The sequence below is a fragment of the Hippocampus zosterae genome, chromosome 6, assembly GCF_025434085.1.
Source record: "Hippocampus zosterae strain Florida chromosome 6, ASM2543408v3, whole genome shotgun sequence".
In the NCBI taxonomy this organism is placed as follows: Eukaryota; Metazoa; Chordata; class Actinopteri; order Syngnathiformes; family Syngnathidae; genus Hippocampus; species Hippocampus zosterae.
This window is the reverse complement of record NC_067456.1, coordinates 23,701,418-23,728,884: the sequence shown is the minus strand read 5'-3', so window position 1 is coordinate 23,728,884 and position 27,467 is coordinate 23,701,418. Positions and strand designations below refer to the sequence as shown.

Here is a 27,467-nt window from a genome sequence, read left to right as displayed (position 1 = left end):
TTTTTTTCTCACAAGATTAACGCGGCACACGTCACAAGCGGATGTTACGTTGCTCTATAAATACACCAGAAACAAAACAACAAGCGGGCTGCAGAAGTCCACGCCCATGTCTGTTTTGCCAGCCACGGCAGCGCGAGACACCGAAAATGGATACCTAAAGAGTTTATGAATGGAAAGTTTACTTTTAAAAAGTTGCCATATTGCTCCACTGACAAGACCAAAGTTATCTGTTCTTCTCTCTCTCTGTATCATACAGGTATACCATGTATGCCACTGACACGATTTTACGTGTTTGGAACTATTTTGTGTGGAAGGTTACAGTGTTCCGTGTCCAGGTAAATAGAGCAGGTGGAGCTTCTCTGTGTTCGTCTGACAGTGACAGTGCCCTACAGTGGTAGCGACCTAGCGAAAGTAAAATGTCTCCAGTGTTGTCGTCGAACCAAGTGTAGTCATTCGAAATGAGGTCTACACAAAACCGTAGAGAGACTTCCGCGCAAGTAGGACCAATACAATCAACATAGCCTGACTGTGTTAGGGGGAGTGAACACCCCCACCCCCCTTTCAGAATGGTTTGCCCCTGCAGCACGGGGGAACTGCGTGTGCTTGTTTGTACGGCCGGCAGTTTCCAATACAGCGGCACATAATGAACACTGTTGTCCGGTGTCTCGTTATTCTTCAACAAACATACAGAAACAGACTGCTGTGTTGAAAGCAAACTTGAGAAAAATGAAGTATGCAACCATGGTTTAAATCCACTATAGGCTGAGTACTAGTGTACCTTAGATGTGCACTTTACAATGTGATTGCTCATGCTTCATTGCTCTATTTTGATTTCATAAAAAAAGCTGTTAAAGCAGCTGTTGTGTGACAAAATATTTTTTTCACCATTATTGATGGACAGTAATACTGTCTGAGAGATTATGTGTGAATAACTGCACCAAGTGAAACATGTTTATGTAAAATTGAAAATCGAATTTGTTATTTCAGTAAATATTTGCATTTGGCTCATAGATAACTGATTCATGATTCCATGTTGATGAGAGCATTAAAATGGGGGAAAAATATGACAAAAAATGTAAAAGGAAATTCAGAAACGATAAAAAATGTGTGAGTAATCACGATTAATGTTTTAGTTGATTTGAGTTAATTATGACAGTTGCATTTTTAATTAGATTAAATATTTTAATCGTTTGACAGCTCTAATTGCATATATCTACAGATGTCATATTGATGACATTTTCTTCAGCAAACAATACATAGTGTACATGTTCGTGGAATATCGGCCATCTGAACATAATAGGTCCTTTAAGGGCGGAACAACACTGATATTTATTTGTTCTCACAGAATTGTACTGTACAGTATGTTCAAATTGCAACATTGAAGTTGTGGGCCCTAAAGTGTTTTTTTTCTTTTCTTTTTTTTATGGCAGGGTCAATTAAGAGGTCCCCATCAATCTGTAACCGAAATACAGTAATTGTTCCTCTTTGCTGTCTACAATTTCACATGTACGTTATGCCTTCCCCATCTGTGCTCATTGTATTGTGACTTGAGCTTCCACATTTTTTTCCAGGCTGCCTGATGACTCCATCACACGTATCCAGACGACTGCTTGATGTGGTCTCTCAAAGCATTAGATCCCCCCCCCAACCTTCTATGTCAGTGTACCATCCAATCAACAGCTGTAGACCCCTGACCCAACACACGCCACCTGCCCCTCACCACCACAGCCACCTCCGACACCCCCTCCCACAGTCAACACGAGCATATGTTTTCCCTAGAGCATTCAACCACACAACCTCTGTTCAAACACACACGTGCCTTGGTGGCCCGCCATGAATAGACACGCTTTTCAAACATATGACACACAAACAAGCTACAGGCAGGCCACGAGGATTCTGACTCTAACAGGTTGCACAAATGAAAAAAAAAAAAACACAAATGTCTGAGCACCCAGACAGGAGTATTTCTGTTGTCTGAATCATAAGTTCCGAGGGTCATTAAATAAATAAAGTGAGTTTTTCGGTACAAGGACTTCTAATACGGATAGAAGTTTACTTTTTCTTTTTCCAACGTAGTCTCCCAGCACTGTCACACACTTTTCCCATCTGTGCACAAGCTTCCATATACCCTCAGCAGAAAAATCTTTGGACTGATGCCTCAGCCAGTCGCTCAGAACACTTTTGACGTCATTGTTACTTTCAAACATTGTGCCTCTTGTGAACGCTTTTAAGGGACCAAACAGGTGAAAGTCTGAATGGGCAAGGCTGGGCTGTTAATTAAGGGGATGAGGGAGCAGTTCCCATCCCAGCTCGTTGATGGTCTGCGTTTTCATGATGCGAGAGTCCTTCTGACTGTTGACCCCTTTTTGTTTAAATGACGTCCCACTTCGGGGTTTGTCTCTCGTCTGGATTTCAATCTTGGAAAACGATTACCGGTACTCTGTCAAATTAATGAAATAGAAATTCTTTTGTTCATGCTTTATTTATGGTATTTTGGGCCATTACTTTACTCGTGACATAAAAATATTTCATTTTGGATTTGCAAAAATTACTTCACTCATGACCTTTAAGTTGACGGAATCGTCTTCCTTGAAATGTGCACCGACACAATTCTGGTTCCAAAATGTGTATGAGTGTTTCCAAAAATGTCACTTTTTTTTTTCCTACGTTGAGTGGGCGCTTAGCATCCACAAAGTGAGCAAGTATTTACTGTCGATAATGAATGAAAAATCTATGTCACAGTGGCATCGAATTAAAATCCACTCGTTTTACAGGCTAACGTTGCCTTTCAAAGGCCATTGCAAGCAAACAAAAAAAACACAGATATGTGAAACTTAAACCATGTCTACACCATACAAAAAACAATTTAGGCCAATTTAATCAAAGTACAACTAGAGGAAGATGACTTCAAGCCGCAGTTTGAGTGGACAACATTTACAAGACGGAAACTCACAATTTCACAAACAAATGCAGGTGCTTATTTTCAAGAGTTCAAAGAAGTTATTGTCTCAATAATTCTAGCTCTGTGTTAGCTATTCTTGCTCGAGGCCCCCAATGTCATTGTGGCAGAAAAAGAGACCTTTGTCTGCTACTCCTAAGCAGAAATCAGGGATATCTGCACATCAGGGCTAATTCACAGATGAAAACTGATTATTGTTCTCTCTGTGAATCCAAGCGCTGTTGTTTATGCGCAATGCGACACTCACACATGGCTACATTTCAGCTAGCCCACTCACTTCCCTTGTCTCCATTTAATTCACTCTCTTACTCCCATAAGGTATTAAAATGGTAAATCAAACAGTTTGATAGGTTATCATGATTTCTTGCTCAACTATTTCATCCCGAAAGATGCTTCCAAGACGAGGACTGGCGTGGTCTTCGTCCATACAGTTCTCTGAGGTAGCAGTGTGCACTGAAAATGACCAGTGTGTGGTCTCTGTTGCTAATCCTCGTGACATCTTATTGATCATTATAGCCAGAGGCTGAGAAACCTTTAAGAAGCAGCCAATACAGCCGGAGCCTGGTCTGCTGTGGCCCATTGTGTGCTGACAAAGAAAGGCTGCATCTTTAACCTTTCACCTCTAAAACCTCCACAACCTCCAGCTCTATCAGCTCCCCATCAAAATAACACACAGGCTAATGTCCCTTACATCTCCCACCTTAGATGTAGACCAGAATGCTCAATCTGACATTTACTGCAGTGGTTCAGTATTGTATCAGGGCTTCCTCTCAGGCAGTTCTTGAATGCATTGATGATAAGAAGGTTAGATGGATGATTTGCTAATATAACAGATGCATGTAAAGCATGAGATATTTAAACTTTGCGTACTTTTTAAGTCTTCCATTTTATGATTAAAAAAAGAAATAGGCATCATTACTATGGCTATAAATTAAGGGTTCATTCGGTAACTGATTGCTAACCAGTGTCTTCAAGATGTTCCTCTGTATGTTACCATTTGTTTTGGAATGAGAGTCAAGGGATATTGTCTTTCAGCAAAAACTTTTACAATTTATTTTTAGAAAAACGCTCCCTCCGAAAATTAAATACAATTCCCAACGAGTAAATATCTTTTCTAATGTAACCCGATCCACTTTACTCACAGAAGACACCATATGGTAGCGTTGTTCGTGCAAGAGGCCAGAAGAAGAAGCCTCAGCCATGATTTAAATGCAACTGATATTGAATGTACACTAAGTAACCCACCCTTTGAAATCCTCAACCAGCAACTATGCATTAGGAGTGTCTGGAATCGCTCTCCAACATTCATAGCGCTTCGATCAGTCCATCACCTGTTTTTCACTCACAGATGGCTGAGGTTACGCATGGCCACCCGAGGGCAACGCCAGCTTGTTACCAGAGAAGCTTGGCCACTACGTTCCATCCTGGCAGAATTTGTTCCAAGCAAGCCCACCCAGCTACAACCTCTCAAGTCTATTCGCACACCCTTTACACTTTGCGGGATGATGATCATGTTGAAAAAGAGCCATCATAGATGTTCCACATTTACAAGTTTACTGATTGATTTCCTGTAAAACCAGATTATCGTCAGTTGCAATTTTATTTTGAGGCAGGGATGGGCAATTGAAATGCTGAAGGTGGCCACAATTTTTGATCAGTGCTACTGGGGGCAAACAGGACCATGCACCAAGCAGATGCATCGCAAAAATGCTATTTTAAATAAGGACAAAATTAGAGGTGTCAATTTGTCACGTTAATTGCGAATAATTAGTCATATTTAGCGCATTATGTTTTTCTAATCTAATCTAATAGATCTAAATTTTAATCTCTTAAAACTTTATTGTTACTGTAGGTGGGTGGCCTTTTTATAATATCCCTTTTCATGTGTTGGCTTCCTGTGTTCGAGTAGTTGAAGGTGGGGAAACAAATGTCAGTCGCAGCCTGAAGCAGACATTGTTTGGCTGTCATTATGTTTGAGTGAGGAGAGGATAAGTGAAAATAGAGGAGCATGTGAGAGTTCTCGGTACAATGAATGAAAAATTTACTTTTCAATAACGCCCTGACGGCACTATTAATAAAAGTAAAGTGTTGTGCCTAATTTGGAAGGGGTTTTCTGACCACCGAAGCAGCTCAAGTTTAGCCTCCCACATTAATGCAAAGCACCCAGTCGCGAGTGCATCCACAGCTAACATTAGCACCGAAAGCGTGAACAATATAGCGAGCTAAAGCAAAGCTCTTCGCCAAATTAAACTCAAGGAGAATACCCCACGTACGAGGCATTGAGTCAACATAGTTGCTGTGTCCACAGTAGCCTACCAGAAGTGGTTGATGTTTATTTCAGAACTTTTTTTTCTCATGATGAATAGTGTTATTTCTGAAGTGCTAATTTACAGCATCGTGATTTAAGGGGGTCTTTTTTTTTTTTAATCCGAAGCAAGTTCAGTATTGAGCAATTGTATTGCTCAGAAAAATGTTTTTACTGTTTTTATATGTCAACCTAAGCACTTTTTATGGACCTGATGGACTATTTTTATTTTGTAATTATTTGAAGATTTACAAAAACAAACAAAACGGTGATATTCACCCTGGTGCTCGAAAATAAAGGTTGCAGGTAGGACTTGGGACTAGCCTCAACTACAGAGGCAAGTGAATGGCTAGGACTGCATCTGTTCAAGCCAATGAAAGAATTTCTAATGCCACTTTTTTGTGTTTTGATCTGTCTCAATAATGTAATGAATTAAAAATAAAAATAGGGGTTTTCTCAGCATTTTTTAGATTGGATTAAAATATCACTTAGATCAATTAATTACAGATCTTAATTAATTTATCTCAGATTTTTTTAATCGCTTGACAGCACTAGACAAAATACATGCATATTTGCAAACTACACGCGCTTCACATCTTTTCTTCTTTATCATATACTGTATATTTCAATGAATGTACAGTATTAAAGATTGACTGACCTAAACCAAAAAAGGGTTTGAAGCAAACAACAAAATAACCACATGTTGTGATTTTTTTTGCAGTGCAAAGGACCCTCGCATAAAAATATAATTCAAGGATGGAACAAAGATGATGAACAAAAAAAACCCCACATTATATGCAAGAACCTATTTTATTTTATTTTTTTTAATTTGTTTTTCAAAAAAAGGAAATCAGTACAAATTGTAAGATTATTAAGGTATGACTGACCTGCTCATCATTCTAAATTCGCAAAAAAAATTGGGCCTGCTGACGTTTCAGTATAGGGCAGTATGAGACCCAGTGCTGATGCAACAAAGACATGCCTGCCATGTGGTGGTCATTAGTGTAAACACACACACACACACACACACACACACACACACACACGCACACACACACACACGCATGCATGCATGCATTCAATAATGGGGAAGAAAAGTGTATCAATTAACATTAATGTTGAATATTTCTCATGTTGCTTGTGGGGTAATTTCCTGAGGCTCTTGCATTCTGTCTGGTTCTGTCGGTCCCTTGGTTGTTATTCAAACTGGCCTAGTGGGGCTGACATTATTTTTCGGCCATAAAAAAATATAGATTTTCTTTTTCTTCATTAATGAAACTAGGTTATAGCCTAAACATCTGCTTCTGAGAACAAATATACAAATCAACAGACAGCCATTGAAACTTTAATACTGCGATGCCCTACATACCTTCAAAGGAATCAGACAAAATATTACATAATAATGGGTGGAAGTGGATCTTTTTTTTTCTTTTTTTTAATAGATGAGAGATAAGTCTCAGTGTAAGTGAAATGATGGATCAAAACACCACCCTTGTTCAGTGATCAACAGCATTTAAAAAATACATTAATCCATTTCAAAAAATAAGGTTGAGCTTTCTTGTGACCAGCTAACAGGAAATGGTTTGTGAGATTTTGCAATACAGCTGAGGAGTGGGTGACACTGGTACTCGGCAAAATCAATCAATCAATCAATCAATCCACCCATCAATTTGACCTCCTGAAGAAACTAGTAGCCACAAATAGATCGTTGTTTTCACACCACATTGGGACAGAATGGGTGCTGGTCTTATTGTGAGGTCAGAGTCCAGAGGAGCTTTTCACCCCTCAGGCACCACTCAATCCAACACCCCCATACTGGAGACATCCGAGTGTAGAGTTTAGGAGTTTCAGTTTGCCAGAGAGAAGAGCAGTTGGGGTCATCACAAATTGGGAAGAGGTTTCCCCTGTTTAACAGCCTCCTGGATGCTGCCATCTTTATTTCTGCAGATGTTGTGAAAGCGTTACTGAGCCTTACTGTCAGTAAGGGATGGGCAATTGGCCACCCGTGGGCCAGATGGGTTTACTCAAAAAAAAAAAAATCGAATGCATTTCAATGGCCGTTCATTGTATTACAACTACATGCAGATTTTTGTTATTTGCAGGCTGGCCGGGTTTCTGTTCACCGTGTAGTTAGAAATTGTTTGATAACCATTCACTACTAAATGACAAGACATCGCCAGACAGGCCCTAAACAGTAAATATTCTTACATTTCTGTCGTCCTTATGACTAATTATCTTTGCTGTTTTTTATTTTATATTTGCTCTTTCATTTTATTTATTTATAAATAATTGTTAATATCTGCATTTTTTGGAAAATGGCAATTAACATTTTGTAGACCAAACCAATAAATGAATCATAATTTGTGTGTGTGCATTTTCTTCATTGTAAATTTAAAATAATGTGCTATTTTCAAATAAAGTGATGGAAATCTAAATCAATTTCAATTCATCAACAAAATAATCTACAGATTAATCAATTATTAATAGAATTGTTAGTTGCAACCCTAAACATCCATCCATCCATCCATTTTCAACACCGCTTATCCTGAGGACGGTCGAAGGAATTCCTGGAGCCTATCCCGGCTAACTTTGGGCAAAAGGTGGAATAACCCCTCAACTGGTCACCAGTCAGTCACAGGGCACACACAGAGACAAACAACCATACACACCCACATTCACGCCATCACTAAGTGATAACCAATGTCATGCTGCCTGCACACAAGTCAGTGAACTACTACACCATCAGTGACAGCATCCCAAAATAGTTTGCATATTCTCCCTAAGCCTGCATGTGTTGGCAGCCAGCTCAGGGTGTACATTGCCTACCGCTCGAAGATGGCTGGGATACTCTCCAGCATGCCCCCGACCCTCATGAGGATAAGTGCCTGGGATAATAGATGGATGGATGGATGGATGGATAGAGACCCGGACAGACGGAAGACACTGATGTGCGACAGACTCCATAATTTCCACTAAGAACCGAGGCTAAAGTTAACTTTGCACCAACAAATGAAGCTTGTCTCTCATCCATGTATGCCTCCATTTTCCGAACCGCTTATCCTCACAAGGGTCGCGGGCATGCTGGAGCCTATCCAAGCTGTTTTCAGACTGAACTTACAGCTTGTCTCTCATTTTAAAATGTACAAAGTATCCATTATCACACATAAAACCAATTTCGCAGCCCGGTGGTCCAGTGGTGAGCGCATCGATGTCACAGTGTAGAGGTACCAGGTTCAATTCCAGCTCTGACCTCCCTGTGTCGAGTTTGCATGTCCTCCCCAGGCCTGCGTGGGTTTTCTCCAGGTACTCCGGTTTCCTCCCACATTCCAAAAACATGCTGATTGAACACTATAAAATTGTCCCGAGGGGTGAGGGTGAGTGTGGATGGTTGTTCGTCTGTGTGTGCCCTGCGATTGGCTGGCAACCAGTTCTGGGTGTCCCCTGCCTACTGCCCGAAGACACCTGGGATAGGCTCCAGCACCCTCCGCGACCCTTGTGAGGATAAGCGGATCAGAAAATGAATGAATGAAACTAATTTCTGCGACGTTGCTATTCAGACAGGGCTTTGACGGTATCGTAGATTTCAGGAGCACAAAAGATGCAGGTGAGTGTTTCAGCAAATAGATGGGGATAGTTTCAACAGAAAAAAAAGAATGAATAGTACCCCATTATGATGCGGGGGTGACTGTACAATTTCTTAAACAGTCCAATAAAAGAATAAAAAATCATCTTTCAGCTAATGTGGCACGCATAACTCCTCACTGCACCTCATATGACAGATTGTGAAGTAACTTGAGGGCTGGTTTCACAGACTACTCCTTGGTGATCCTTTTGACCTCTACACCTGACCCTTGACCTCCATGTGTAACACAGTTCAGCACAATGTCTTCTCTGTCCTCCCCGTTGCTTCTGGCTGACAAAGAGCACTGGCCCTGTGTTGTTGCATCCCAGTGCCACTCAAGTTCACAGCACCTCTTCCATATATTCAAATTGATTTCATTAGGACAGTGGCACAAAAACAATAAAACTTACAGTACCTCATAGTGTTGTAAAACGTGGGATCCTAAAGATGCTACATGACCACATTTCACAGACCAAATTCAAACAGTATCACAAACACACATGTTTACTGTGTACCGCAGCCAGGCCAGCTGCTTACTCTACTCTGCATTCAGTCTTTATTCTAAACAAGCCATACTGACTCTTGACTTCACCTCTGTAATGACATGAACATGGAGGAATCAATCCAACCGAGCTGCCCTCTGAACAACAACAAACAAGCCAATGTAATGAACAATAATACAGTGGCCGTACAAGGGACATAATTGTTTTGTGGTGGGGGTGGGGTGGTGGGGGTATATACTTCCACCGACACCAACAATTTCAGGTTTGAATATAATTCATGGCAAAAGCTTAAAAATTGCCATATGATCAATTATTTTAGAAAAAATGATCCAAAAGTAACCCCGTTTTTCTTTTTTTTATAAAGTATTAACCCGTGTAATCCCAATTTTTCCCAGACATTTAAAAGTCAAAATCAGGTGTCATTGGTAGCCCTTTTAAGTAAGCAGTTATAAAACAATTGAGAGCCCTGTAAATTAAATCATTGTTGTCTGTCACAAACGTGACCGGTGGGATTAAATGGGTGAATTCAACTTTAGAACACATTTCAGATATATGGGATTGATATCAAGTATTTTTTCACATTGGTTGTGTTCCAAATCTACAGTAAATCACTGATCATAAATGTGTCACACTGTTCTCCCCCACTTCAGGTAACAGTTTAGGGATGCTTTATTCAGAGATTGCCACAGAGCAAATAGAATTCTTTCAGATCAAACGCGAGGATGAAGGCCAATTTTATAGCCCCTCATAGTTTGAGCTTTCTGCAGTCATCAGCGTATGTTATGTTAAGCTAATGAATATATGTCTTTATCTGCGCTAATCCCGACAGGCGTCCCGACTGAGGGTCATGTTGTGGTCATAGGGGTGGGGGGCTTCTTCACCGTGGTTTGACACGCTCAAAGGAGCAACTTCCCTTTCATCATGCCAGGGGTCAGAGTTTTACTACCTCACACAGTCAGCCAGCATACTGCACTGTGCAAACTCAAGACTAGGGCAGCCATATGAAATTAATCATCACATTATAAACAAGAAGTCTAAAATTAGACTAACTGTAAAATGTGTCCATACATATAACGTACATATTCAAGATTTCCTGTTGCGATGGGCACCATGTCTTGACCCCTCAAATCCCTTTGGCCTTTATGTGTGTTTGTGTGGGGGGTGGGGTGCAGTGAAGGGGGGGGGGGGGGGGGTCAGGGGTGGAGGGTGTTGCAACACCACAAAATGTATTGTGGATACATCACAGATTATCACAGAATTCACGATTCAGGTAATAAGACGAGATTATTCCAGAATGGAAATTGTACAGTGATTTACAGTACAATACAAGGTTTGAATTTGCTTTATGGTAGTGATTTGTACCCTACCATCCAACCGCAGTAATGCATGTTGATTGTGTCTCTGTCCCCTTCCGTGTGCACTGCTCAGTGTGACAGAAATGCCCAAACTATATGAATGCATCACCTCGCTGCTTTCCACTGTTAAATGCTTAATTGCACATTATTTTGTGAACGCTCTGCTGATTAAGAGCTTTGGCTGGATAGCTAATGTGACTAAACATGATGCCACGGCAAAAGTTGCGTATCCGGTGACCACAGAGCGTAGGTCACTAATCATCGCCTCCATATCCGTAATAAAGCTACACTTCTGTAACTAGCATTATCATGATAACCAAGGGGAGAAAGCCGGAAAGCTATGCTAATTGCTAAGGTATCGAAAGCAGTCACAAAACACCAAACAATGAGCTTGTGTGAACAGTGCACTTGTCACATAGAGTAGGTCAAGCTGGAACCGTGTTCCAGCGGAGAGTAACTAACTGGACAGCAAAATATCAAGCAACTTAAGGGGTCCAGTTTTCACTAACAAGCTCAATGATTTGAGCTTGATGATATGATTTGTTTAATCAGGAAAATTATATTAGCTTACATTTTAAAAGTTATCAATTTGTTTTGGAGAAATGAGCAACTTCTGCTCAGTAACTAACTACTCTCCAAAGGCAATTTAGCTACACTCCCTCCCACTTCCCATGTCTTGGTGGGAGTCACGGGAGGAACCGGACAGTATATGTTCATATAAAATCATTGTACATATACAGTATTGCTCATAATTTAAAAAACACGGTGATGAAACAGCACAGAAATGTATATGCACATCTCTACTTATGCCCACTTCAACCTTTCAGAAAACACACAGCTGGTTCACCTGTTATCTGGCTAACAAAATCAAAAATGTTGCCCTTGGCCAAGCAAAATCACAGACCAACAATGTCACCTGTGGTGTCCCTCAGGGTTTTGCTTCATACTATCTGTTCCCCTTGGGCAATCTCATCATCAGACATGGGGTTTCCTGTCACTGTTATGCTGATGACAAGCAGCTCCACATAAAGACAACCCCCACTTCTTCTACCCCACTGCCAACATGTAAACTGTCCGCCTGCCTGGAGGACATAGAGGCGTAGATGAAGCTCAACTTCCTCCACTTAGACAGTTCCAAATCAGAAGCCATACTATTTTGGGCACTCCACACCACCTTCGCTCTTCTGCCATCACCAATATCACCTTCTCTGGCCAAATCCACATCTGTCACTAACCTAGAAGTTAAAATGGATCCGTTTTACCTTTGACACACATATTAAACACCTCTGCAAAATCTCTTTGTAGCGATCAGACTCACCACGGCTGATTTATGAAAAAATCAGGAAATGAGCATCTCACATGAATTTCCTCTCATGCAATGCATTCTTTGATAAGCCCCCAAGATAAGAACACAATGTCTGAGAGCCTTTTTGTAAGACAAATTGTTCATAAGTCATTATATAAAATTACATTGATATGGGTTGGTTTGACTTACAAGTGTGCCTCCAGGGGTTAAGCCATCCACTGCCTCTCAGAAAATTAGGCGCTCCAAACGGCCACACTCAGCTGGAAGTCTGGTGCTCCGAATTTTACCGCACAATCCTCGGATGCTGGATTTTTTTAAATCCTAAATTTTGCCAAGCCAACTTCGTCCACCGCGGGTTGTCCCGTAGCTGCATATCTAAAATTGGCACACTCAGACAGGCCACTTACACCGAGCTGTATCCATGCCAGGATAGAATAACGTTCCACAACATACCACTACGGCTGTATGAAAGGCAGGCAACCGCCACATGGAGGTCCGGTAAAAGGACAACCGTCACGCAAGCTCCTTCGCTGTCTAACTGGTGCAAATGTGCAGCAACTCGGCTGTCTAGACAGCGGACATTTGCAACAGAGAGCCTCATGTCTTGGCCGGTAAGATGCTGATTGATATTAACTTCATCTCCTCAGCCGCCAAACGCGAATTAAGGCCATGACAGTTGTGGTGGTGTTAGCCATGGGAGCTAGTGAGAGCTAGCTGACAGCCCGCCTGCCTAGGGACCTGTTTTACTGCCTGGATGACTTAAAACCCAGAGATAATTGAGCCCACCTCAGAGTCACCAGACTCTGCTTCCTCAAAAGAAGGCGTGTCGGTGCAATTGAGGACAGCTTCCAAGTATTTACTCAACCGTCTCAAAACGTCTCGAGTCGAGGTTATCGGGGCCCCGTCTCCACTATACATCGTGTTAATGGTGCACTGTGTCCCCCGCCCGAGACACCTGATGGTTGGAAGTCCTTTTCCATGACCACGCTGAAATCCTCCCATGCTAGAGTTTTTGCGTCACCGACCACCAAAATGTATTCCGTTTGGCCAATCTCAGCTAGCCCTGGTGTTCCACAGGCCAAAAAGGCCTGATAGGTCTCCTCTTTCAGCTCAACGTCATACCTTATTGCCAGTGTCCTCAACTCAACTCAACTGTATTTATAGAGCACTTTCGAACAGCCATCGCTGCATACAAAGTGCTGTACGTGGAGAAATTTAACATATACAATAAACAGTAAAACAAATCAGTAATAAAGACGGTAGAAAGCACCGAACAGTAAAACCAAGAATAAATCTAAGTCATGCTGAGTCGAATGCTAAAGAATACAAGTGAGTTTTGAGGAGGGTTTTGAAGATGGGCAGTGAGGAGGTTTGCCGAATGTTCAATGGGAGGTCATTCCAGAGAGAGGGGCCAGCAACAGAAAAGGCTCGATCCCCTCTGAGCCCCAGTTTAGTTCTTGGTACTTCTAATAATGTCTGGTCCGCAGCTCAGAGAGGTAAGGTGGTGCAAGGTCATTTAGAGATTTGAAAACAAATAAGAGGATCTTGAAAATAACTCTAAGATGTATGGGGCGCCAGTGAAGGGATGCCAGAGTAGGAGTTATGTGCTCCCTCTTACGAGTACCAGTCAAGAGGCGGGCAGCAGCATTCTGGACCAGCTGAAGGGGCTTAATGGAGGACTGGCTGACTCCAAAGTAAAGGGCATTGCAGTAATCAAGCAGGGATGTGACAAAGGCATGAATTACTGTTTCAAAGTGTTCATGAGAGAGGAGAGATTTTACTTTGGCCAGCTGTCTAAGGTGAAAGAAGCTGGATTTAACAACGGCACCAATTTGCCGGTCAAGTTTGAAATCACTGTCCAGTTTAAGTCCCAAGTTTGACACTGTTGACTTAAGATAAGGAGACAGGGGGCCCAAGTATACAGGATGGAATTTACAAGGGCCACTGTGACAAACAGAATCTGTCTTCTTTTCATTGAAATTCAAGAAATTTTGTGCCATCCAGGTTTTGATTCCTTCCAGGCAGGATAGAAGTGGCCTTAACAAGAAGGCATCTTTTTTTCTCAGTGGGACATAGATCTGGCAGTCATCTGCATAGCAGTGGAAGGGAATACTATGTTTCCTTAAGTTGGAACCCAATGGGAGCAGATACAGCGAGAACACCACGTTCGTGGATTGCAGCCACGACAGGCACCAACCACTTTACGGCTGCAGCTCAGATCAGTTTTCTTAACAATGGAGGCACGGGACACGGTCCACTTGGACTTAATGTCCACTCTGCACCCCCGCCACCGCCCCCAGGATACAAACAGAGGTTGGAGTTGGAATTCTTTACGACAGGGAATTATGGAAGAAAAAACACTCACAAAATGTTTGGGTCTGCCAGGTAGGATTGGCATCTCCCCCTACTCTCGGAGCCAACACACCACCAGGTATTGACTAGTTGACAGTTCTACCCCTCTTTTAACCCTCGTGTCCAAAACACGTGGCCGAAAATTCAACGATATGACCACTAAGTCGATCATCAAACTGTGGCCTAAGGTGTCCTCGTGCCAAGTGTACATATCAACACGTTTACGTTTTTAAAATATCAGCAGTTTTCTTTTTTTTCTATGCACTACTTTGCACTAGGGAGGGCTCACATTTAATTATGAGCTGAGATTTGTACAAAATATAATGTCCTAATTCATAATTGTTTTGTTGTTGCTAGATATTTTATAACTGTATATTTTAGCTCTTCAATTATTAAGTTATTCCAACATACAAACATTTTTACCCATAATGTTACAGTACATTGTGATATATATTGTGACCGTGAAGGAATCCAATTAATGTCATTATATGCATTTTAGGTCAATTTGTCCAGTAACACATTGAAGTCCAGACATATTGTCAACACTGTACACAATACAAATTACTCTTTCGAAAACAGTCGTACACTCCAGTTAGCTCACAACACAACAGTGTGTGTTTGTGTGAGTGAGTAATTACAACTAAAAGGGTTTAGCAGATTCCTGCAAAGAGCCAGTGTGTGCGCCTCGTGTGTCTTTTCTGTTGGCTGTGAAATGAGTGGGGTGCCTTGAGTGAGTCTGTCACCCAATTCCCAGGGAAGGACCTGATGCAGGAAGACATGGTGCATCTTCATGACATTTTTCACCCAGCACATTCACAACAGAGATACCATGTGTCTTGACTCATTCATAAGAGATCACAGAGCATCAAGTCCAGTTTGATCAGGACCTTCTCAGTTGCCGCTTTAAAGTCCTGTGACAACTGCATCCTCCAGCCAAGGAAATTTTACAGGGAAGCCATTCTGAATTGACACACCAAGTTCAGTCTTTTGCAGCCGCCTGTGAACTCAACTTCCTCCCAAATTCAAACTCAAATTGAGGATGTTTATGGCGTGTTGAATATCACACAGGCCTGATAAAAGCATAGCTGGCACTTCACCAGCATCGCTGTACCAATTGCCCCTGGCAACTTTTAATATGGTTGATGCACATCCTGGCATTCCTTCCTTTCCCATGAATCTCCCTGGCAGCTAATTCAGCCTTGGGTTGTGCCAGGAAGCAGCTATCGGAGACCTCAGAAAGCAGCTTCACTGTCACGCAGCCTGTAGCTCATGGATCAAGTAGAGGCCGTAAATACTTTCCTGGGTTACACGGAGGTCAGCAGAGCAGGCCATTATTGCTTCAAGAGCAACATCCCACTGACCCTGGTCACCGTTCCCATAGAGCGTGCTGCCACCTCCCCCGCATGACCACCACAGCTCACACAGCAACAAAATGCTGGAAGGCGGATGACCACAATTTCAGGAAATTAAATCTGAGCTATTATTCACAAACCTTGTAAATCTTGTTGGATCATTTTCAACTGACTTTTATCTAGCCATTGTATTTTTTGTCAAATCAGAATCAATACATACAACAGGTTTTTAATGAATAACTCATTTTAGGAATTAAAATTAAACAACTGACTCACAATAAATTAAATACTGTACTTCATACAAAAGTTACCTGAACTTTTTTATGATTTTGGAGGAATTAAATGGTATTTAGTCAATTGCTTTCTCAGCTGCAATGAAGAGTGAAAAGCAGCATCTAACAACACACAAGTTTTTTTTTTAAATAATAACTAAAAGGCACTCAATAAGCTGGACTAATGAATACTTGTAAGCAAATTAAATGTTATTGTGGTTACATCACCCTCTGACTCTTCTATGGTGACTAAATGTGTGTTGCCTGGTAACACCTCCACGAAAGAAGATGACGGTCATTCCCGTTCTGTGTCCCCTGTGCTAACACTGGTTTTCCGTTAGTCATTTCACAGTACCACAATCAATTTATTCTGCTGTGCATGTAAGAGAACATTGGAAGAGTTCAACAGGTCATACATGCGGACTAAATGTTGACATATGTTGTATGTGTTTCTATTTGAAATTAGGCAAATAATACAGGTCAAATTACTTCAAACATTTTTAAAATTCTCTGTCAAATCTGTTTACGGTACAGTACTGTATTACACTTGAGTGAAAATCTTTTTGTGATAGGCTACATCAGGGGTGCCCATTAGGTAGATCCTGATCTACCGGTAGATCTAAGACACGTCCCAAGTAGATCCGAGGAGTGGCGAGAAGAAAAAAAAACAAACAACCATTTGTATGTCTTTGTACATGTTAGTAATATATTTTTTGTGTTAATATACACTGCACACTAATCAGTCTCATTTTCACACAAAAAAAATGTTTTAAATAAAATAAAGCAGGTATATCTTAAATTTGTGTGTGTGTGTGTGCATGCGCGCGCCGGTAAGGGTAGATCCCATGAGGTTAGTTGATCAAAAAGTAGATCTTCGATCCAAAAAGTTTGGGCACCCCTGGGCTACATAACCAACGAAAACAAACTTAAGACTTATGGTATAATATTTATGAATTTCTGGATGAAGCTTCATTCTTATAATCCGTGTAACCTGTTAATTTCGATGAATATTCTTAAATGTAAATGATTTCTGTCATGGCATCTCATTTGTTCTGTTGCACATTACTTTGGTCTGTCTGTACATATGTTTTATGCAAAGAGTAAATTTTACTTTTTCACTTAATCTCTTAATAGTTTTGTCTGTACTTTGCTCCAAAATACATGCAAAATTTTACTGCTTGGTGTAACTACATTGATCAGTGTGCATATGATACTAAAGCCAATATGCATGATTTTTTTAATTGCTCTTTGACAGCTATTTGACTGCATGAATCAAAATTGAGCAGTTCAATTGCTCTCACCATCTGTCATGGAGTGTGCTGTGAGATGAATCACTTGGCACTGTTTGAAATGCTAATGAACCTGGCTAAAGACTTATTTGGAAGGTGGGGGAATTACACGGGTGGAGTTCTGAAAGGCTTTCTTCTTTGGGTTCCATCCGAGTTTTTTATTAAAGTGAAATGGAAAAAACAAAGTGAGATGTAATCAGGTTTTTGAAAAGTAAAGTTAACAATACAGTCTTATGTCTCAACAGCAGTGTAAATGAACTTATGTTTTTTTTTTAACTTTGCATTAAGATATGGTGTTGTTGACATTTTACAGTTATACAAATGTTTCATATACATCAAGGGTGTCAAACTCATTTTTGTTGCAGGCCACATCATAGTTATGTTTTCCTTTGGAGAGCTGTTATGGCTCTGAACCTAAATAAATGTATGATCGCATCATATTGGATATTTACAACAAATTGATGAGGAAATAGTTTTGAAATTAGAGGCCAGTAAAAACTGTTAGTTCAAATATTATTACATTTATTTTATGGTAACAAAAAAATGCTTGCAATATCAATATTTTTAAAAGTGAAGACAATTTGCAATTTTGGTATTTCAATGTGAAACATGGAGCCAATGCACAAAATTTGCTTTCACGAGGCACATAAATCTATGTGCCGGGCCAGATCTGTCCCTCTGTCCTTGCCTTTGACACCTGTAGGGCAGGAGACTGCGGGCAAAAAACTCGCAAATGCAGGCAATTTTTCGGTGTGTGGGGATTCAAATTGCATTCAGTCGCACAGCACAAGAGCTCACTCTGCAGTCTCATGCGGTTGAAAGACACTGTCTTTTTACAGTTGTTTTGCCAGTCTCCACCTCCATGTCTATGGCTGGATTCAAATATTACCTCCGAGCTCATTCAGCTCCACTACGATCTTTTGGAAACTCAGAGAGTTTGGGGGTTTTCTGAGGGCCTCGGACAGCACTCTAGCCACTTCAACGGGGGCAGGGGGCGCCAGTGCATCAGGCAGTACAGATGGAACCAGTTCAAGCACTAGCTGTTATAACACATGTTGTGTTTGGTAATAAGAGGAGAGCGCGCTCGGCCTCTCGGAATGCACCCATTGTATTTAGATGCCTTGGCTGGCTACTGCTTCCGCATCGGTCATGTGAAGGCGTGTCTACGCATATGGAGAGCAGAGAGGATCATTGACACATTGGCTCACCATACACGCGCACCAGATATACCCGTCACAGACCAGAATGATAACAGCAGTTCTGCTCGTTACAAAAAGGAAGCAATTTTTTTTTTTTAAGAAAAAAAAAGAGAAGCGAGAAGTAGATGTTGGTGATGACGGACAGCCAATGAAAGGAACCAAATTAGACAGTACTGATGATGAAAAGCACTATGCAACATCAACCAAGCAGCAAGTGAAGGAAAAAAAATACTGTATTTTACGCACTCTAAGTTGCTACGGAGTATAAGGCGTGCCTTCAATGAATGGCCTATTTCAAAACCGTTTTCATATATCGGGCACACTACATTATTATAAAGAGCATAGAAGTCACAATAGTGGCTGCAGTTATGTTATGCGTCCACTAGATGGAGGTCAGCTAAAGAGAATACAATACAATACATGTTTTAAAAAAGAGCTTTCATGGCCGTCTGCAACTGTAACAAAGCTCTTCCAGAGCATTTAAAATACTACGTCCAAGAAATCAGAATATTGATCCACATATAAAGTGCTTTTTGGATTATGAGGCGCACGTCGGCTTTTGAGAAATTTGAATGCTTTTAGGTGTGCCTTATAGTGCGGAAAATACGGTACTGCTTTCAATGGTTTAATTCTCAACCCAAAACCGAATGTCAGAATTAAGACTGCACACTTATTGAGTATTAAAAAGTACATGAAAATAATTTTAATTTACTTCCTTAATTTGAATTTTTGATTCTTTGGCATTTAAAATATGGAATTTTAAAAAAGGAATCTAAACAAACATCATGAAATGTTTTCATGAACCCTCTGCAAAGTGCTTGGGGTAAAGTTCCCCTGGTTGGGAAGCACCACTGTGGAGGACTTAATCTGATTGTGCTGAGGAAGCAGACTTGATTGATTATGATGCTAGGCAGAATGTGAAGCTTTGGTTTTCTCAAGTGAAGCAGAGTTTAGTCCCAATAAGGTCTCTCTTATATTGGGACTAAACAAAATATTTTTTACATAAAAGCAAGATTTTCTGGTTTGTTTTCTTTTAAAATTACATAAAACAATTGATCTCTTTCGTCAGCCATTGCTTGTTGGAGACAGACTTTTTGTTCCTGTAAAATATTTTGCAAATACTGCATCACATCTACTGTTACTGTCAATCTTTATGTAATATTAAACAACGGTCTACCAATTAACTATACATCAGCAATTATGTCCATGCGATACCTCTCCAAAAAATGATGCAACCAACTTTTTGAGTTGGCCATTGCTCCCAGTAGAACTTTGTAAAGATCCCTGTATATTAGATACATATAATACACTTGGATAACTAGGGCTGGGCGATATGGTTGAGAATTGTATCACGGTGTCAGTCAGGTGTGGGCGAATAATCTTTATTGTATCGAAATCAAAATATTGCTATTCAAGATACAGTATTAACATTGAAATGAGGATGATATCAGTCATGTGACGCTTGTGTTGCAATGTATATATCAGTTCGTTCAACCTCATTCCTCCTTCCATGTTTAGCATCGACAGACAGTTAAAACCAGCAGATAACAATCATCTAGTGAAGGGAGAAGAGGGAGGAGGGACAAACGCTGAGCAAGCAAGGGGCACAGACGGCCGCTACTGCCTAGACAGCACAGGCAAGGAAAATTTTAGAACATTACACGACCAAATTAATAATTTCAAAATTACCAGTGGATAAAAATAGCAGAACTTGTCAAAATGTACAAGCAGCCCGCACCTCGGCAGTCCACTCAAATTAATGAATCGACCAGGCGAGATCCGTTTGTGGTCGCAACGCACGTCTTCATTGGCTTCTTTTTGTAGATTAATAAAAAGTCATGCAATGCAACATATTGTATGGGGAGCCTCAAAACGTGTTCCGGGCATATTGTAGTTCACATCGCTTGAAGTCCACAAATCATATCGCTCTGTAATGCATCAATGCATGCACAACCCCGATGGTTGTGCATGCATTGAGTGGTTAACTTTTTTTTTTCCCCAAGCCACACAACACATACATCCACATTCTGAAACGCTTCCCCTTACCACAGTCGTACGTGGACAAATTGGTACAGAACAACACATGTAATGTAGTAGACACACGCACGCTTCTGTCATAGGATAAAACTGTTGTTTGTAATTAATGCACAGTTTCATGACAATGTGAATTTTATTATTTGTAATTCATTGCTGACTTAGTTAATGTTGATGGCTTTCGGTGAGTTCTAATTTTAAAAAAAATACAATTAAAAATATTAAAACTTTCAACATTCTCTTGGATTTGTTCAGTTTCTTTTTTTTAATGTTTTCACTGAACTAATATGACTATTTAGTGCGTCACCCTCACGGTGCAGAGGTGCAGTGTTCGATTCTGGCTTCAGCTTTCCTGTGTGGTGTTTGCATGCTCTCCCCTGCCTGGGTTTTGCCCGGGTACTGCGGTTTCCTCCCACATTTCAAAAACATGTGTGACAGGGGAATGGAACACCCCTTAAATTGTCCCTAAGTGTGAGTGTGAGAACAGATGGTTGTTCGTCTCTGTGTGCCCTGCGAATGACTGGTAACCAGTTCAGGGTGTACCCCATCTGCTGCACAAAGACTGCTGGGACCGATCCCAGCACGCCCCGTGACCCTCGTGAGGACAAGCGGATCAGAAAATGGATGGATGGATGGTGGGCTGGATGGATGGAATAACAAGAATATCGTTATTGTATCGCTATCGAGATATCTGGCAAAAATATTGATATACAGTATTAAATTTTGGCGATATCGTACAGCCTTAATAGAAGTATTTCAGTCGATAGACATGTATTGAATATTATTTGTTCATAATAAGGAAATAGAGGAAAAAGCCTGAATTTAGGTCAAATTAACTGGTCAATTTAAAGATTAAAACAACATCCGTTTGAATAAAAGACTTAGTAGGGCTGGGTGAATCACAATGTGTGTATTTCATGTTATCCATGGATTTTCAACACTTTTTCCAACTTATCCTGAACAGGGTCAGGGAGTTGCTTGAGCCTATCCTCGGCTGACTTTGTGCTGAAGGCGTATTTCATATTAGTCTATCAATAATTATTAATGTCTTACCTATTTAGAATAAGAAAAACAAGTATATTGACTACAGATGAAATTGGAAATAATTAAATTGATTACAAATAGAAATTCAATGAAAAAAATCAAGCGGAAACAAGCAATTGAAAATAGGTGGGAGTAAAACTCACCTAAAAATTCCCTTTGGGTGCTTGTAGTTGTGGCAAAATATCACATTCTACTGCAGCTTCTGCCTACAGCCCACACTGATTTCTTTAAGCAATATTATTTTGGGTGAAATTTGTATTGATATTGATCAGGTGCCTATCGCAATATCTAATGACATTGAATTATTGCCCTATGTATAAAATGTATAAGATAAATCGCTCAATCGATTGATAGCTCGATACTATATTATATGAATGGATATAAATATATGTAGATATAACTATATCCACATACATATACTGTATATATATACTGTATTCTCACACACATGGGCTGTAAATTTTTTATTCAAATATCCTACTGACAAATTTAAATCATGTATAATTGGGTTTGCAGATTACTTTTTTTTGCTCAGTTAAAGATACAGAAGAAAAAAAAAGACACATTGTCACTTCATGAGAAACTTTTTCATTTTTCCATTATCAACAGACTACAATTATTAAATGTGTGATGAGCAGGAAACAAGAATCCTTTCGAGAAACATTTCAGGAGAATTTAGATCGAACCCTTCCCATATATTTTGGGGTATGAGATGAAGTGATGTCATAACCAATGTAGCAATTTTGCCAGGTAAGACAGCACATTTGAGCAAAGCTATATATATATATATATATACATATATATATACATATACATACACACACACACAGAGATAGATAGATAGATAGATAGATAGATAGATAGATAGATAGATAGATAGATAGATAGATAGATAGATAGATAGATAGATAGATAGATAGATAGATAGATAGATAGATAGATAGATAGATAGATAGATAGATAGATAGATAGATAGATAGATAGATAGATAGATAGATAGATAGATAGATAGATAGATAGATAGATAGATAGATAGATAGATAGATAGATAGATAGATAGATAGATAGATAGATAGATAGATAGATAGATAGATAGATAGATAGATAGATAGATAGATAGATAGATAGATAGATAGATAGATAGATAGATAGATAGATAGATAGATAGATAGATAGAGAGCTGAATGGAGGACGGACACCACCTGAGGGGTGAAACGAGGAGTTATATATATATAACTCGTTTCACCCCTCAGGTGGTGTCCGTCCTCCATTCAGCTCGGGTCCTCGACCAGAGGCCAGGAAGCTTTAAAGTTCTGCACAGTATCCTTGCTGTTCCCAGCACTGCGCTTTTCTATATATACTAGCTGGTTCGCCGCCCTCCGGGCGGCTCATCAGCTAGTTCCTGCGGAAGGCTGGTAAGGTGGGCCTTCGGCCCACAAAAGTGTTGTTGCTTGGTTCAACTTTTTGTTCATCTTCATTGCTAATAGCGAAAATAAAGAAATGTTTAGCTCTACTAAATAACTAACAATTTTATTGCAATGCTTGTGGGTAGACAACATTTTTTCGCTAAGATGCCCGCGCGATCGTAGTGAGCCACTGCCTGAGCGGCGCAGTGGCGGCGCGCAGTGGCGGCGCGCAGCGGCGGCGCGCAGCGGCGCGGTGAAGTAGGTACGTTTTGAAAAGGGACAGACGGAAGGACAGACCGCGTGCGGGACGACGCGCAATATATATATAGATATACATATACATATGTGTGTGTGTGTGTGTGTGTGTGTCTGTGTGTGAGAGAGAGAGAGAGAGAGAGAGAGAGAGAGAGAGAGAGAGATTTTCCCCCTCTAACACAACAACTCTGTCAAAAACTGATACATTTTGAATGGGGTTGTTATAAAATCAGATCGCTTGATCACAAAGAGTATGTTGTCAAACCATAGAATGGAGAAAACCCCTCCATGATGTATCATATCAGCATGAATGGCCTCCACCCCTAACACCTGCACCCAGCTCCTGCATGTGTCCCTTTTCTACTGTACTCCTCCTGGCTCATCATTCAAGCATCTCGGCGGGGGTGGTTGCATCCTGTCAGTGCCCCACCCACTGCCAGCCGTCCCCATCACCCTTCCAAAGGGACAGGACAAATGCGAGAGCCTACTTCTTCACACACGAGCCAAAGCAGGAGCTGACAAAGCACTTTCTTTCAGCCTATCTGCCTCACCATGCCAGGCTGCAACCCCCCCAGGGCCAAAACATATGCAAGCCTCCGAACCAACCTGCCTTTCTGCTTTGTCCTCGACTTCCAGTGAACTTAATTAGATTAAAACCTGCACACTTCATCGAGCAGGAAGGTGGAGTGAAATTCCTTCTCAATTCAAATATCAATAAAAATTGAATTTGTTCTTCAAATGTGACTCTGTGGAGGAGCTGCAACAGAAGGTAGATGAAGGAAGGGAATGGGGGGTGGGGGGGGGGGGGGGGTTAAGCTGCTTTGTTTGGAAAACAATGTGAGGTAATAGAAAAGCTTAAATAGTCAACAGTTCTGCACTTCGCCATCCAGCAAGTGACAGGTTAAGCAGCTGGACTTTAACATATGAAGCAATAAGGGAAATATCAGTCGACAACCATCTGCAAATTGATCAAATGGTCAAAACGTCAGGAAAACAGTACCACTTTAAAAAGTCAATCAGTTAATCAAGGAATTAACTCAGTTTAAATCTTGACATAATTTCATTATTAAATGGGGGGGGGGGGGATACAGCTTCAGTTCTACTTAGAACTTCTGAACCACATAACCACCATAATGTACTGTACATTGTCAAGAACAATATGTTCACTAATGTGATGTTGCTCGCGGGAATTAATTCTACAAAGGGTAAGATGATGATTTTAAAAATAAATGCTTGCAAAAATGTAAAGTTTTCATGATTTAGAAGGGAATGTTTGAAGTCACTTTTTTAAAAATTACAATACAATACAATACATCCTGATTTATATAGCGCTTTCACAACAGCTGCAGCTGCAACAACGGGCTTTACAAAACAGTTACTGTAACATAAAGTAAATAATAAACACAACACAACATAAAAACACGGACAGTCGTGCAATCTTAACCACTATTCCCTCATACGCTTTGTTGTTTCAAGCAGTTTGAGATGAAAGAGGAAAGATTCAAAGTGTTGTTTCGCCAGTGGATCAAAGTTACGCCATGCTCAAAATGTGTACAGGTAGGCTACAAGCTAAGTTTCAAAGTAAACAAGAAGCTGTAGCGTCCATTGAGGGGAAAAAAGACCCATGTCCCATGTAAATCCGTTTCAATTGCTCTAATTTGATTCTTTTCAGTACCAAAATATCAAATTCTGCGACATGTAATTACATGTGGCTCATACACAGTGTCGCCCAAATGATTGGAATATTTAGTTTTTATTATTTTTGAAATAAATGATCACATTGCAATATTTTTTAGCATGATTAACAGGACCTGGAGGCCTTTTGTATTTAATTGGGATAACTTCAGTCAATTGTTCTTCCCCAATCAAACGACAAGCACAAATCAAACAAACCTCACAATTGGTGTCCACATCCGTCATGGAGTTTAGAGGAATTTTAATCTTGGGAATGTCAATAAATCATTAGTCACCCGCGTGGGGGTACGATATGGAGTGGCGCCTAACACAGACAATGCTGTAAGGCACAGTTAGTATTAATATGGGCCAGGGGCTCATCTTTTCAGAAGCGCACTGTGGACTGGGGACTTTACGGGCCCCGGAAGCGCAGCTGACTTCAAAAGGGATGCTAATCGAAATTTGCCATCTTCTGATTCTCACCGTCTTCATTTGGTCCCTTTTCCATTTTATGGAGCGCGTGCAAACCCGGATTTGGGGACTAATGGCGTCAGTGTTTCTTCCAAGTTCAAAAGTTCACCTTTTACGATCACCCCGCGCCTGACTGACCACCACCAAATAAAAACATTCCGACCTCTGTTCCTAAAACACGCACGCGCGCGTGCATGCACACAGACTTCAAGGAACAGGAAAGCCAACTCACGGAGACGCACCTCAACATCCATCGACACTCATTAAAAGCAAAAAACATCGCCACGCAACATAAGAAACAGAAAAATGACAGGAGAACCTGGCCGCAAAATGAGTTCCAGAAACAACATTTTTAACATGACTAGAGTGAACAGTGGTTTGTGTCACAGGTGGCGTTGTGGTCAACCAATCCGCGACAATTTGGTTTAAACAGATGTGTTCAGTGACAAGGGGCTATCCCGACACGTCAACTTCTATTCAACCGTCGCTGTTCGCCTACCGTTAACCGGCTTTGCGTTGTTTCTCTCCGGGTAGTCGAACCCATTCGTCCTCTTGTCTATCTCCATCCTCCTACAGGGACTGATACCAAGTCAGTCCCACGTCGTTCTTGTTTCTTTTACCGCCACTACCCCAAATGAATGGCAACGAGTGATGAAAAGAGGCTGCTCAATACAAGTGGTTGAAGTGAGCGTGCACATACAGGTTGAGGGCTGTCCTCCGCCTGGAGAGCTCACTGTTCGCTGCTGTGGCCCATGCTTGACTGCTGCCATCCAGTCTGGAAGCACACGATCACAGCCCCCATGCGCGATGCGTTCAAGCCTATAGGAATTCATAAACGTTCCTGTTTGTTTGTTTGTTGCTGTTGTTTTAACTGTTTTTTTAATCAAGTTAGATGAGGCACAGACCATAGGCCCAAAAACACAACTTTTCCAATTCAACTGCTCAAATGTCGACTTTCGATTAATTTGTTGACACATCTGTAATTTAACGGAACAGGTCCTTTTCCCCCATAAGCCTACTTATTTTACCCCTAAAATTCATATGATATCGATATGTTGTCCTCTCTCAAACAAGGTATCCCAATTCAACAATCACACTTTGTTTTGTTTTTTATTTTGGCGGACATACTGACCCTTCTATACTGCATACATCAGTGGAATGTCGTTTTGCTCCTTAATTTTATTCCCTTTTCCTGTTTAATGCACGAGGTATTCTGACTTGCGACGAAAATATACCCATAACATTTCTCCTCATACTTGTTTTCGCTCTCCTGCGTCTGCCGTGTTTTGAGACGAGGTGAAATTTCATTAATTAAAGTCAGCTATTCACCTGCCTTGCAAAAAATATTTCAGATCGGAATTGTCCAAATTGGGCTTTTCCCCTCTGTTTTTGTGTATTCGCTCACACTTCGCCAAAACGCAGACAACCAATGAGTCATGAACAAATATTCTCACGTTTGTTTGCAGCTTTAGTATCTGTAACGTACTCTCGCAAACGTCATGGTGTTGTTCTCAAATTGTCCAGCAGATTTCCATATTCATTCATTCATTCATTCATTCATTCATCTTCCGAGCCGCTTGATCCTCACTAGGGTCGCGGGGGGTGCTGGAGCCTATCCCAGCTGTCTTCGGGCAGGAGGCGGGGGACACCCTGAATTGGTTGCCAGCCAATCACAGGGCACACAGAGACGAACAACCATCCACGCTCACACTCACACCTAGGGACAATTTAGAGTGTTCAATCAGCCTGCCATGCATGTTTTTGGAATGTGGGAGGAAACCGGAGCACCCGGAGAAAACCCACACAGGCCCGGGGAGAACATGCAAACTCCACACAGGGAGGCCGGAGCTGGAATCGAACCCGGTACCTCTGCACTGTGAAGCCGACGTGCTAACCACTGGACTACCGGGCCGCCGATTTCCATATTCCCATGTCCAATTCCAAACTAAGTGGTTGTCACACAGTTTATGTCAATTTGTTTGCAAATGAATATCAAAACGGCAGTATCAAGACACTCGCAAGGTTTGCTAGATGTAGCATTTGTTTTGTAGAACCTGGCCTTAATGAAG

At 41.0% G+C, this 27,467-nt stretch overlaps 1 protein-coding gene across 3 annotated transcripts in view; it reads right to left on the bottom strand.

Annotated features, from left to right (window-relative positions):
* Positions 1-26,163, bottom strand: part of nr6a1a (nuclear receptor subfamily 6, group A, member 1a) — a 138,001-nt gene extending 111,838 nt beyond the window's left edge. Inside the window, exon 1 of one of the 3 annotated variants that reach the window (XM_052068269.1) lies at positions 26,099-26,163. Coding sequence is in view for 2 of the 3 variants with exons in the window: in XM_052068267.1 (XP_051924227.1) it covers positions 25,898-25,964 (67 nt within the window). In the remaining variant the exon portion in view is untranslated. Of the gene's footprint in view, positions 1-25,897 lie in introns of all 3 variants that reach the window. The other 2 variants (XM_052068267.1, XM_052068266.1) reach the window with 2 other exon arrangements.
* Between the last annotated feature and the right edge of the window lie 1,304 nt (positions 26,164-27,467).